Source organism: Melanostigma gelatinosum, assembly GCF_949748355.1.
Source record: "Melanostigma gelatinosum genome assembly, chromosome: 1".
Lineage (NCBI taxonomy): Eukaryota > Metazoa > Chordata > Actinopteri > Perciformes > Zoarcidae > Melanostigma > Melanostigma gelatinosum.
The window spans coordinates 17,905,091-17,919,966 of record NC_136634.1 but is presented as its reverse complement, the minus strand read 5'-3'; the positions used below and the strand labels follow the sequence as shown (position 1 = coordinate 17,919,966).

General features: G+C 44.7%; 1 protein-coding gene across 1 annotated transcript in view; it reads left to right on the top strand.

Annotated features, from left to right (window-relative positions):
* srgap1a (SLIT-ROBO Rho GTPase activating protein 1a) overlaps positions 1-14,876 on the top strand; it is a 70,860-nt gene that overhangs the window by 50,043 nt on the left and 5,941 nt on the right. The window contains exons 11-19 of the mRNA XM_079273943.1: positions 829-856; positions 2,950-2,983; positions 4,227-4,287; positions 5,052-5,129; positions 5,278-5,412; positions 7,327-7,432; positions 7,634-7,858; positions 9,197-9,276; positions 14,237-14,417. Of these exons, the coding sequence (XP_079130069.1) occupies positions 829-856; positions 2,950-2,983; positions 4,227-4,287; positions 5,052-5,129; positions 5,278-5,412; positions 7,327-7,432; positions 7,634-7,858; positions 9,197-9,276; positions 14,237-14,417 (928 nt within the window). The remainder of the gene's footprint in view (positions 1-828; positions 857-2,949; positions 2,984-4,226; positions 4,288-5,051; positions 5,130-5,277; positions 5,413-7,326; positions 7,433-7,633; positions 7,859-9,196; positions 9,277-14,236; positions 14,418-14,876) is intronic.

The following is a 14,876-nucleotide window of genomic DNA, read 5'->3' as shown; positions in this document are numbered from 1 at the left end:
ATGTACCGCCGTGCGTTAGAGGGGCGGTGGTCATTACAACGGTCTCTCCTTGTACTACATTGGAGAGATCTCCTCGAGGCCTCAGCTAATCCACCGTCAACCCAGAGAGTGTCGGTCAGTCAGTCATTGTTCTATGCGGCATTCCTGGTGGTCCACTTAATGACTAATGGAGCCGTGTGCTAACGAGGAAGAGGAAAGCCTCCTGCTTCTCCCACACGCTCCTTAATCATATTGTCAATGAGCTGGACTACAGCATGACTCACTCAGACACAGACGGGTCAGATCCTGTTCATGGGAACAGATGGCCACACAAAAAAACCTGTTCTCCCAAAAACATTTGGAAGCTATTATGTGCTTCATCTTACTTTGACTCTCCAAACCTGTGACTGTGTGTGTTCTATAATGATCGGTGTGTCTTTGTGACTACGTCAGTTGTAAACTGTCTGCCTAGCGGATGTTTGTATTGTGATTGTGATGTAGCTAAAGTGTTGCCTGCTTAAGTCTATAAGCTATAAGCCTGTGTGTGTGTGTGTGTGTGTGTGTGTGTGTGTGTGTGTGTGTGTGTGTGTGTGTGTGTGTGTGTGTGTGTGTGTGTGTGTGTGTGTGTGTGTGTGTGTGTGTGTGTGTGTGTGTGTGTGTGTGTGTGTGTGTGTGTGTGTGTGTGTGGCTTGTGCTGCTCAAGAGGCCAGCGGTTGTGGACAGATGGCAGGCTTCAAATGCTTCACTAGCCGTATGCAGAATGCACCGCAGGGACCTTAGAGACAGGTCCTGGCATGTCCACACGTCTAACTTCCCCTCACATCTCTTCTCTTCTCTCTTCACCCGCAGGCCACAGAGCTGACTACATGACCACAAGGTAAAGCACACACACACACACACACTTCAGGACCTGTGCATAGCCAAGACACGCATATGCAATCTACTAGTCTTTCAACAGCGAGAGAAACATTTGTGACGTGTTGCAGCCCAGCAAGGAGAGGACAGTTTGCCTCTTGAAATCCTCATGTCACGTCCTCTGTGACCATGAAAGCAGAGGAGTAGGTTGGACTCTGAAAAAACAAAAAAACCTAGAGAGCACTGAGCAGATGTGCTGACCTCCATGTTTTTTAAGCCCAACCTGGTATGATACCACGGGGGTTACTGTACTTCCTATTGGCAACCGTACGTCAGGCCTGTAAAGAGAATGAGAGGTGGTAGAGTGGAGAACGTTCAGCCTCCGAAAGGAGGGAAAGAGAGTTTGCATGAAATCTAAATGTTGTATTTAGTTTCCAAGAGGAGCGAATAGGAACAGATGAGTCGGTTCTCCTTTGTCTAACTTTTGTACCTTTTTGAAAGGATATAATATTGCACTGCATGTTTCACTAAAACTTGATTTTACAAGAAATGTTTAAACTAAACTACTATGGAGCCATCGCAGTGAATAGTCCGTAAGCAACTACTTTGATAATTGAATTTGATTAGCACAATTACACAAAAATCCTTACTCCCTCCTTCTCGTGTGACGATTTGTTGCTTTTCTTTGTTTTATATTCTTGTAAAGAGAATATCTTTTTAGGTTTTGGGCAAAATGAGACATTCAAATATGTCACCGTGAGCTCTGCAGAACCTTCGTTCACTGTTTTATAATATTTTATTCATGGTAAAAATAGAAAAGTATAATGGCAGTACAGTAAGTGCTGGGGTGATATGCATAATGACTGTTTTATTCATATTGCAAATATTAAATTCTTTCTGTTGGCATGATCAGATATTTAAAACACCTTCAGGTTTTTCTTGCAGAATCAATCTGTCACTATGATTGAGCAGCACTCAACTCGACTCTTTTAATCTCAGTTCTACAGGTCACAAGAAACCAAGTTGCATTTAGTCACAGACACACACACACACACACACACACACACACATCCGCACACACTAATAGAGGCAGTCCACCACAGGGCCTGCCATGAGGTAGATGCTGACTCATACGACGCTCCCAGCGGGTCTGATATTTCACTGGCTTGTGATATTGTGTGGAGAAAGAAAAGACAGGATTATAAAGAAAAAGTGAATTTGTGGGTTTCAGCGGTGTCTGAAAATGCCCTCATTCACCCGTCCATCATCAGTCGAAGGGTTTTAAAGATTAGCCCGTCTCAACTTCAGTTCTAGTTTTTGAAGGATGTAAAGGGTACTTGAGATTAGATAAACCACTGTGAAAGGAAAACTGCATTGTTTACTTATTCTAATGCATTCTTTGTATTCTAGACATCCCAATGGGCCATTCAGAACCCACACCGGCACCCGGCGGGCTAGACCCCGCTCTGTTTTTAATGTTAGGTTATTTAATGGCAATATGGAGTCATTTATCAAGGTACTCATCACCAGTCTGCCCGCTTGACATTGCTCCTCCTCCTATCTATTTTCTGTCTTGCTCTGGCTTTCTGGTCATTTTGGTGGGTTCCCCCAAAGCACTTGAGCTTTGATTTATCTTTTACCAACAAAAAAACAACAACATAGTTGTTGGATTGCGGAAACCTTCGGTCTGGGTCTGAGATGTGAGGGTGGCTCTGACAGATTTGGAGGGCTGCAGGAGGAGAGGAATAGCAGGTGGAGGGATGCGTTTAGTCTCCGTCAGCTTCCCTGACTCACTGCTGACCTGGCATCACTGAGCTGCTCTGGCAGAGATATTCTCGCCTCCCTCTCCGGAGCAAGAGGCCAGAGAATACAGCAGGATAAATGTCAGTCAGGGAGCAGATGCCAGACCGATAAGGTGCGCTGCCTCCTACCCTCCTCCTCCGGCCTCTTCACCGCCTCCGGTCCACTTCCCATTGTTTCCTTTTGGGTTCGATGCCAGCACAGAGTGGAATGAGGGTGCGCTCTTAGTAAAAGCTTTGGTGGGCAGCTGCTGTGGTCCTAATCTGGGTCTTGCTTTTCTCTCTATTTCTGTTTCTCTGCGACTCGTCTCTGTAGCCGCGGACGACGGAACTCACACGCTCGACATCAGGTAGACACCTTGAAGCCTCTCCCTTGCTGCTTGCCTGTGCTCATTTCCTCCATCTGTCCTGCCCTAACAACATTGTAGCATTATGTCTTGTGTTCGTTGTGAGACTTCTTTGAGTAGACTGAGACAGACTTGAATTGAAGCTTTTCTCCTTCAACAGAGATCTTGCAGCAAATTGTGTCTTTAGCTTCCCAGCATGAACCACCTCCAACTTCAAAACTAATAGTGAATTTAGCATTTAGCAGTCATCCTGAGTCTCACATATCCAAATAGATGGTATTACATAATCCTGCTGCACTAGACCTGGGCCTCGACCCTCACGGCTCCACTCCAACGATGGAGAGTCGATTTTTGGCACGGTCACTGTGTGTGGACCGTGCATGAATACACCTGAGGGCTGTAAACGGACCCACTGTATCATTAAAAGCATGTACTGAGTCCCTGTCCGGCACTGAGCTGCTGGAGCAGCTGGCACCGGGGCAGAACACGGTTGCAGTCCACCTCTAAGTGCGTGAGAGGAATGTGCATTCTCCGAAGGAGACAGTGCTGCTCCTCCTCCTCATCTTGCGACTCCTGCACCCAGCTCCATATTGAGTGTGTGGCTCTTTAGATAAGCTCCTCTTCATTTATACACAGGGTGCACTTGATTTCTAGCATAACAACACTTCAAGTATATTTAGCAACACTGCAGGCCAATCGAAATGTGTCTGACAACAGGTTTGTAAATTTTATGGGAGGCTGGACTTGAACAATTGCATAGCTGGTCACCTCAATCTGTCTCAGTAAGATCTCAAAAAGTTAACCCTCACTGTGTACGTAAACTCACCAACTTCACTAACGCCGGGTGTGCATGTTCACTTTTAACATCATGTTTGTGTGAGAGCCCGACCGATACTTGTGCAGTCCGATATCATCGGTCTGTTTATTAGATGCATTGATAGATATTTTTAAGTTTTGTTGCTGTTTAAAATAATTTAAGTATAAACTACAATTACTGATCAACGTTTAGCGTTGTCTTATATTTACTGGCAATTGTTTTACTAGTTGACTGTTTCTTTGATATATCTTTATCACGTGATGTATTTTGTGTTTCGAAAAAAGCAGTTTATTGCATCAGATCTTTATCATTCCTAATTGTTGATGGCCTTCTCAAAATGATATCGGTCGGGCTCTTGTTCATGTGATACAAATGGCAAATTAAACATGATCTGACATTTGGGTGTTGCTGTTTACTTTGCCTTCAAAGGACTCTGGACAAGCTATCCCTCGTGTGGTAGAAAGCTGTATTCGCTGCATAAATTTGTATGGTGAGTTGGTTTGTTTTTCTCACTTCAGTTAAGTGATCATGACTTGATTCATATTTTCTTTGATGAATTCTTCTCATGAACCAAACTGCAACTTGTTTCATTTCCAAGTCTATGTGACTTTGGTGACATGTGACACTTCCAGGCATTAATTGTTTTGGGTGTGTACATGCTGGGGTTTCACTGTGTTCAGTCATGGGAAAATGCAGATTCCATCCTGTTTACAGCGGCGCAGCCTTTCTACACCCAGTTTCCAAAACATACTGTGACAGACAGATGGCTTAGCCGGGGAAGTGATGGCTTATAATATTTGTTTTAAACGTCATTGAAAAAGACACTGAACGAATGAATGGAAACACAAACATTAGGTGTTAAAGAAGTGGCAGGAGGGAGAGTTCATGGTTTGCAGGCTCGTTCGCTGCATCTTATTCAGCAGCGAACTGATGAAATGTAAAAGAGGCGAACAGCGGACTCATCGTGCTTCCTGCTGACCCCTGACCTCTCCCCTTAATAAGTCCTAATCCCAGCCGAAAGACGCTTTAGTACAGCTTGATTGCGACCTCCCTGACTCATTAATTATCTTTAATTAGAAAAGTGAAGGGGCTTAACGACCATGATGTGCCTTTTAGGTCCAACTAAAGTAGGTTTTATTTGCTGAGTGAGGGAGATTCTTTCTGTGAGTGGATTTATGAGCATGTTGAGTGTGTCTGTCCTTTACGGCCTGTTTCTCTTCTTCCTTACCGTCTGTCTTTGTCTTTCATGTGCAGGCCTCCAACATCAAGGAATATTTCGCGTATCTGGATCCCACCTGGAAGTCAATGACATCAAGAACTCTTTTGAAAGAGGTACATGTTGACAAATTATCACGTGATATTCACCGTATTTAGCCAGTGGGCTTTTGGAGTTGTTATTTAGGTGTATTTCGCATTGAATCATGTGCACCTTTAATAATTAAGGATATCCAGCTGACCTGCTCCCTTGTCTGTGTCTCAGGAAATGACCCCCTGACGGACGATGAGAACAGTCATGACATCAACTCGGTGGCTGGCGTTCTCAAACTCTACTTCCGTGGTCTGGAAAACCCTCTTTTCCCCAAAGAGAGGTTCAATGATCTGCTGTCTTACATCAGTAAGGACGCACGCACACATTATTGCTTAGTCTGCCAAAGTAACACATGCAGTAGTTTATATGTTTGATAATTGTTTACGTGAATGCTTGCCAATGCTTCTCATATATATTTTTAATGATGTGGTTGAAGCACCGTCTCAAGTCTTTTCTTTATTACTTGCCAGTTCCCACCAGGACTACAATATCTTTAGTTTTAGATCTTATTAGTTAGCACGATTAGCATCATCAACAGTGTGTATTCCTCATCAAACGTCGTCCTCCGATGAGACGGTAGCATTACTCTGTGGTATTTGGTTGAGCACTGAGAAGGATATTATCTGTCATAAGTGGCCCGAAGCTGCCCACGCTTACAGGATCGCAGTGGAATGTTAAATGTCCGCAGCACTGAGCGACGTTTGAATCCAGAGCTGAATCTAAACTGAAGTCCTCATAAGAATAGTCACATTGTCATTTTGCTGTGACTCAGTTCACAGATCAGTCAGCTCTTTGTGTGGCTTGTTCTGATCTTTTAAGACATTACATGGGGGGGCGTTAGGCTCTGTTGAACATGCACACATGGACACAACGTGTACTGTAATGCCCTTTTAGCTTTGTGTGTGTGTGTGTGTGAGAGAGAGTGTGTGTGTGTGTGTGTGTGAGTGTGTGTTTCCTGGGTGTACTTATTCACATTTGTGTGGGATGAGTGATGGGGATTCCCTGTTTACATTCCCCAGCTCAACAGGCCAGTGATTGCAGTGTGGGCTGAATGCCCAGCAGGCTTCATATTAAAAACCCTCTGCTTATTCCTTACAGAACAGCTCACACCACCTACAAGATCGCTTTTCCATTTAACTGCTTCACATTGTCAGTGTGTTTTTCACCACAGCAGCACACTGCAGCAACTGATATCTTTCATTTGGTCATTTTCAGCAGGGATGTTCTTCCGCATGTGTTTTCACACGTGATGTGTAAACGTGCGTTGGAGTAGATCTTCAAACAATAGCTTCTGTAGCGCTCAGGAGCCTTTCAGAAACCAACTTTAGGTATTCATGAAAAAAGAAATACATCACAAGTATCCCAGAAGCCCAAATCCCAGATGGCACAAAGTGGCTGGAGGGTGACAGGGTTATTTTTAGCACTCAGCAGAGCCCGAGCTCGGCCAATTAGAATCGGGTGCTTCAAGTGCCACAGCGGAGCAAAATGAGATAGTAATGAAAGACATGAAGGTCGGCATTCTACTACATTGATAAAGGAAAAAGATTGAATACTTAGTTTTTTTTTAAAGTGATGATAATGTTCCTGCAATAAATATGTTTGAGAAAGAGTGACTCATCCGTTAGTAATATCCTTATTTCTGCAAGTCAGAACAGAAGAGTGAAAGAATAAGAGAACTCGACGAAATGCTCTTAGAGAGATACTGTTTTCATTTAGAGTAGGAAAAACAACTTGGCGTCCTTGTTGTCAGGTGCTTTCGAAAAGTGCTTACTTCCTTCTGCTCTTCCTCTTCGGAGTCATAGAAGGTGAAGGGCACCACCACAGAGTTGATACATTTCCCATGGCCTCTAAACACACACACACTCACACACACACACACACACACACACACACACACACACACACACACACACACACACACACACACACACACACAGGTTACATATCACTGCATTAGTACACCTTTGCTTGTCTTCCAGAGACTTACAGTAATCCGGATAGATATGGCTTCAATATGCTCTTGTATTTCTATGCTGGGACTTGCTGTGGTGACAATGAATGTGTGGAAATCATCCGGTAGATGAGGTTGTGCATTGGACGTGCAGCAGAGGCGAATGGATGGAAGCAAAGCAGTCATTATTAATTTAACGATATTTTTGGATGACAACATTTGACTGTATTTACATCATACTCCCTTTGTTTGTTTTTTTGCTGCTCTAGGAATAGAAAACCTGTATGAGAGAGCGCTGTACATCCGTAAGATCCTTCTGACCATTCCCAGATCCGTCCTCATCGTCATGCGCTACCTCTTCGCCTTCCTCAACCAGTAAGTTTATAGACTAGTAAATCCATCACGTCTTTCACTCTCACCACTTTATGAAATGCCACTCTGAGTTAAGAGCATTCGCTCCTGTCAGTCGTGATTTGTTCTGAAATGCCGCCCCAAGTGCAACGTCCTCTCACTCTGCCTTAACTTGGTCTCCTTGTCCCCGTCTCTACCTCCTTCCATCCACGCTCCTCTCTCCAGCCTGTCCCAGTACAGTGACGAGAACATGATGGACCCGTACAACCTGGCCACGTGCTTCGGCCCCACGCTCATGCCCACACCAGACAGCCTGGACCAGGTCTCCTGCCAGGCCCACGTCAACGAGATCATCAAGACCATCATCATCCACCATGAGACCATCTTTCCCGATGCCAAAGAACTGGAAGGGCCCATCTATGAGAAGTGTATGGCTGGGGGAGACTATTGGTGAGGAATGATGCCTGTAGCTGGTATTGCCATTGTTTCGCTATTGTTTCTTGTTTGAAAGTCTCGAATGGCTTTATCGCAAATCAACTTTTGTGCTTTGACAAGACGCGCACGGTCTAGCTACTAGGCCGCCGTGTCACCAGTGTCCGAGGGTCAAGTTGTAGGTTATCCAGGATTAAAAGGGGAAGATGGAAAGCATTCTGTTGAGATCACTTCATGCAGCTGCACTCATTTTCCAAAACAAACATGTAGGTTTGAGAGTCGGACAGACACCGGTGGTTTGCCTCTTCCAGTTTTTTTCCCGTACCCTCGATGGTACAGAGGCACGCAGCCAAACCTCCTTCATTAGGGACTCACTCAACATGCAGGTATGCGTGCGCTCTCAATGCGGCAGCTGTGTCAGAAATATGTCAGTGTAGTTGATATGAGTAATTACACTCGCCAATTTTGCGTCTGTGGTTCCGGAACATAGCAAGGTAGAGCGTGTTTCAGTGCTGACCTAAAAGGTAGACAGGCTGAAACAATCTCTTTGATTACCGTGATCGTGGCAGGAAGAAAAAGAACGGTCACGAGGCAGGGAAAGGGTGATTAGGTGGATTGCAGCACATGCTGCAGTCAAACAGACCTGAGACAAACCTGAGGCCCTTTGCCAGCTCCACATCTGTAAGCAGTGCTTATCGCTTGTTCCTTACTCTCTTAATCGGTCTCCATTTCCCCTCTCTTATGCCCCCACATCACCACCGGCTGACAGGGATTTATCCCTGGCTCGAGCTTATCACCCGTCTCAGCACAACCAGGCCTGCCCCCCTTTCCCCGGCAACGCACATGTAGCCCCGGGGAGATTTGTTGTCTTGGCTGCTTCCCTTTCTTGCACATGAGGAGGTGGCTGGTGACATGCTAGCATGGGAGGAGACTGTGTGTGTGTGTGTGTGTGTGTGTGTGTGTGTGTTTGTGTGTGTGTGTGGCATACCGCCAGTGAACTCGGCACGATGCCAGAAGACCATTTAGAAAAAGAACCCAACCACAGAGAGGATCTAAGCCTCTCACAGAATGACCGCTACATGAACTTCTTCTAGGTCTTATTAATTATTAAAAAAAAAAAACTCCATTCCTCCTTGGCATCTTCACTGAAATGAGATTTGACTGTTGGGATTTGAGCAAAAGTCTTATGTTTTGAACTGAATTAGGAGATAAAGTGTCTTCAAACTACTTTAATTTCCTGTCAGAAAAAGAGACGATGAAAGAGGTCCGGGCCTTTTTGCCTGTTTTGAAACTGTCCCATGAGCCCCGACGCTGCCTTGGCTGTGACCCTGACAGTTTGCATGTTGTCCCCCACAGTGAGAGCCCCTACAGTGAGCATGGAGCCCTGGAGGAAGTAGAAAACGAGGGAGGGACAGAGACGCACACCAGCGAGGACGGTGAGTGACAATAACAATGTGCATGTAGTACATAATAACACACATATTTGTATGTGTGAATTTATCCTTTTTGCACAATTATTATTATGTTTCACCAAAAAGCATTTATAAACCTATCATTCCTGGAACAGTACATGAATTTAAGTTCAACACACACACTGACCCGTAAAGTAAAATGCTTTCCTCGACTGTCCATATGCCACGTCCGTATTGAATCTTTCCCTTGTGTCCATGGTGCTGTGAGGGTTCCATCCAGCTCTCTGCAGCTCATCCTGCCTTCCAGCCTGTTAAATGCAGTATCCTTGAAGGGCCAGGGAACTGGGCTCACCGTGATGGACGGCCATTCATATTCCAATGATTTTGCTTCTCCCTTGGGGCCACGATACACTTCCACATCCCCTTTTTACAAATTCCAGGGTGGTCTACACCAACTAGACCTCTTATGGGAGAAACACCTTGTTTTCTAAGGGTCACAGTCTTCGTTAGAATTTCCAATTCCCTTGTGTGGTTTTTTTCAGTACCTTGTAATAGAATAGCATATGTATGGCGTATGTGTCAAGTGTCAGGTTTTAATAGCTTTCCAAAAATTAAACATCTGTTTTCTCTACGTTTAACTATTTCCATGTGTCCAAGAGAAATATGAGGAAATTAAAAAAAACACCAGGCTTATTGAGACACTGGAGGATACAATATACTTCTGTTGGTGGGACACTGCATTTGTGTCATCATACATGTGGTCTTTGTTTGAGTGAAATGAAAAGCAGTTGGTCTGGTCCAAATCAAATAGGGTATGAGTTGGTTGAAACCACAACATCGCATCCAGCGAAAAAGCAGAAAAAGACCTCCAGCTCATTTAAAAGTGACAAATGTCCGAGACACAGAGCGGACCGCATGAGGCAAGAAAAGAGTCAACCTGTAGTTGAGTCGAGGCTTCATATCTTACCTTAGTAACAGACCTCCCTAAACCTGTTTCCATGGTGACAAGTGCCCCAATCCTGTCTCCTTTTCACACCCAGAGATGATTTTTAGGGGTTCCCTCACTTTCGTCATCAGTCCCCATAAATGAAAGTAGGAGAGTATGGAAATCTGGTAGATCTCTTCTCATTACATCAGCTGTTGATCACTCTGCTTCCAAAATAAAGTCATCAACCGGATGTCCTTTGCAAATATAAAGGAAACTGCTCTCTGTGAGGATTCCCACTGTAAAACACAGATGGCAGCTATCAACTCTTTGATTAAATAATGGACGATTATGTTTTCCAGAAATCCCTTACTACCATGGTTTTGTTCCAACAGCTTCTCTGAGCGGACTGGGAGGATGTCCTCTATGACTTGAGCCCCTCCATACAGAGTGTTGAACTGTGGTCAAGTTATTGTCGTCAGTTATTTTTAAATCCCTGTGACCTCATTTGGAATCCAGACACACAAGCGGCCCTCTTTTCCTGTTTGTTTACCAGCACTTGATTCTGCAGCCTGAAATAGTTATATGTTCGCAACATGTGTTCCCTGAAAGTAAATATACAAAAGACAGACGGAGAGGAGTAGAAGTCATTCCACTTGTTGGTTTAAGTAGCTGTCCCGGACATGGTCTCGTCGGCGCTGCCCCGACACACACGACAGTCTCATGGACGGTGGCTGTCGTGTTACGTACTGTGCAGGCGGTGTATTTTACTGTACAGGAAGCGTCGTCCTCCTTCCCACGTAAAGAGCCACGTCCAACCCGCTTTCATCTTTTCAAGTCCAGCATGAAGTCTCCTGCTCTGTTTGGACCAGAAAGCACCGGAGATCAATATTCAAGAGGAAAAAAGGTGGATAGGAAGGAAAAGGGAAGAAAAAGTCCTATTGTATTGATCCAAACCTCATCTCACAACTATTGTATTGATCCAAACCACATCTCACAACTATTGTGTTGATCCAAACCACATCTCACAACTATTGTATTGATCCAAACCACATCTCGCAACTATTGTAGTGATCCAAACCACATCTCGCACCTATTGTATTGATCCAAACCACATCTCACAACTATTGTATTGATCCAAACCACATCTCACAACTATTGTATTGATCCAAACCACATCTCACAACTATTGTGTTGATCCAAACCACATCTCGCACCTATTGTATTGATCCAAACCACATCTCACAACTATTGTATTGATCCAAACCACATCTCACAACTATTGTATTGATCCAAACCACATCTCACAACTATTGTATTGATCCAAACCACATCTCACAACTATTGTGTTGATCCAAACCACATCTCGCAACTATTGTATTGATCCAAACCACATCTCACAACTATTGTGTTGATCCAAACCACATCTCGCAACTATTGTATTGATCCAAACCACATCTCGCACCTATTGTATTGATCCAAACCTCATCTCACAACTATTGTATTGATCCAAACCACATCTCGCAACTATTGTATTGATCCAAACCACATCTCGCACCTATTGTATTGATCCAAACCTCATCTCACAACTATTGTGTTGATCCAAACCACATCTCGCACCTATTGTATTGATCCAAACCTCATCTCACAACTATTGTATTGATCCAAACCACATCTCGCAACTATTGTATTGATCCAAACCACATCTCGCACCTATTGTATTGATCCAAACCTCATCTCACAACTATTGTAGTGATCCAAACCACATCTCACAACTATTGTGTTGATCCAAACCACATCTCACAACTATTGTATTGATCCAAACCACATCTCGCAACTATTGTAGTGATCCAAACCACATCTCACACCTATTGTATTGATCCAAACCTCATCTCACAACTATTGTATTGATCCAAACCACATCTCGCAACTATTGTATTGATCCAAACCACATCTCGCACCTATTGTATTGATCCAAACCACATCTCGCACCTATTGTATTGATCCAAACCTCATCTCACAACTATTGTAGTGATCCAAACCACATCTCACAACTATTGTGTTGATCCAAACCACATCTCACAACTATTGTATTGATCCAAACCACATCTCGCAACTATTGTATTGATCCAAACCACATCTCGCAACTATTGTAGTGATCCAAACCACATCTCGCACCTATTGTATTGATCCAAACCACATCTCACAACTATTGTATTGATCCAAACCACATCTCACAACTATTGTATTGATCCAAACCACATCTCACAACTATTGTGTTGATCCAAACCACATCTCGCACCTATTGTATTGATCCAAACCACATCTCACAACTATTGTATTGATCCAAACCACATCTCGCAACTATTGTAGTGATCCAAACCTCATCTCACAACAATTGTAGTGATCCAAACCACATCTCGCACCTATTGTATTGATCCAAACCACATCTCGCAACTATTGTAGTGATCCAAACCACATCTCGCACCAGGCTTCTTCTCCCCTATTTCTGTTTGTGAACATGGATGAAGAGCAACATCCACCCTGACTCTGCTCCACTGGCCTACGTAAGACATGTGTTTGGATCTCTTACACCACAGGGCTCCAGCTCTCAGGGTCAACATTTCTTTATCTCCAGTTGCTGTGTTTGTGGGTGGGAGTGTGTCTGTGTAGGTGTGTATGCGTTACCTCGGTTGGTTGGGTTTGAAGAGATTCTCAGTTATAATTGCACAACATGACGGAGGGGAGCCTTTACCACACAGAGATTTGAGTGTATGGCCTGCCGATTTCAGCTGCCACATCACCGTGGTGGTGTGTGGGTGGGTGTGGGCCTTGGATAAATATTTGCAGCCCGGAGGAGGATGGATAGATGGATGGAAAGGTTGAAGTCAGAGAAAGATACGGGTTCTGTCAACTTTATTAACTGCCTTGTCCACTGCAGTGCAGCACAATTAATTCTGACAGTAAAATCCTGCTTGTCACATTTTATTGGAGCTGCGTCACATGCACCCTCTCAATCCTGACAACCAAGTGAAGCAAGGAAGGTGGCAAGTTAAAGGCTGGAAAACACATACTGTATCTAATAGAAGCAGATGAGGCTGAATAGGACACTGAGAGAAATGAAGAAACGGCTCTTCTCAGAATCACGCCTGGATTTCATCGATCACGTGGCCTCTCTGCTCAACTGGGAACCACTTCCAAGCTCCTGTGAAAGATACACCATGATGGCTTTCCGCAGCGGATACAAGCTTTAGCCATTTACTCTGTTCGCAGTGTATATAGAGAGCCTGGGTGAGGCTACGTCTGTCTGACTTGTTGGGAGGAGGGCAGAGGTAGGAGTTAGGGAGGGATAAAGAAGCTATTTTTAGACCCGTGTTGCTGTAGTGCATGCATAACGGCTCGGAGATGGGGAACCTTTTGAATACGACTGGAGCTGCTGTTAAACACAGATGTTTTCTTCAGGGCAGAAATATATAGAAGACAGATTATCAGTGAATCACAAAAATGATGGACAGAAAGAGCAATCTGTACAAATGCATTGAAATGAAGCATAAAGTAGCTGCTCGACGTACCACTGGTTAGTACTGTCTGTCATAACTGTTCCTGATCTTTCCCATGTCACTGATCCAGGGCTCTACTTGTACAGTTATTGAGTAGGTATTAACCCAGTCGAATGATCCATACAGTGACTGACATGCCCCTGAGTCATATAGATCTCCTCTCACCAGCTTCTAAAAATATCCTGCTAAAGCCCCTCGGGGCTCGTCGTTGCCCTGGCCCGCTGTTGTAGAGCCGAGTTACTATTGACTACAACTACAATAAACAACGCGCTCAGCACGCTTGAACTACATGTGCACGAACTGCACCACACATGAGCATCCTTGTGTACACACATGCCAGTGTTGGACCTGACTGGACCAGAGCCAGCTTGTGCTTGCGCTGTCCATGCGGATTAAGATTGTTCTATCATCAGACGAGTTGTCTCAATCATTAAAAATGTCCGCACATGCGATAATAGCCGTCTGCACTTGACCTGTCTAATCCCCGTTCTGTTGACAGAGGGCGAGCCCATTGAAGCCATTGCCAAGTTTGACTACGTCGGGCGCTCGTCCCGAGAGCTGTCCTTTAAGAAGGGCGCCTCCCTGCTGCTGTATCAGCGGGCGTCGGAAGACTGGTGGGAGGGACGGCACAACGGCATCGATGGCCTGGTGCCGCATCAGTATATCGTCGTCCAAGACATGTAAGTGTTTTTCATTGAGCGTAAGTTTCGATATGACCAAGTAATGCAACAATGTGTCCAACCAGCATCGAGCCAATTAACATAATACCAAAAAAAGACACTGCTCCAGGGGGTACGCTGAGGAAATTCTCCATCTCCACTGTGCGCCAGCAGCCTTTCTGTCAGTCTCCCGTTCTCAGCACTAACAAGCACACTCTGCCATGGCGACTGTTGCTGCCTAATGGACTGGATTCACTGTCTCGTTAGGACGGGAACAGAATCGCTCCAATCACTTAGTAGCTGGCTGGCAAACGGTCCATTTAGCATGCCTTCCCCTCCTTCCTCTTCTGCTCTTTAACCTGCCGCTGTCCCGCCACTGTGCCTCTATCAATAATTCACCAGGAGGGGCACTGCTGATGGGGTGTCCTCTTAGTTAATGAAAGAGCAGTGGAATTTACAGCTGTACGGGTTGTCCCCGAG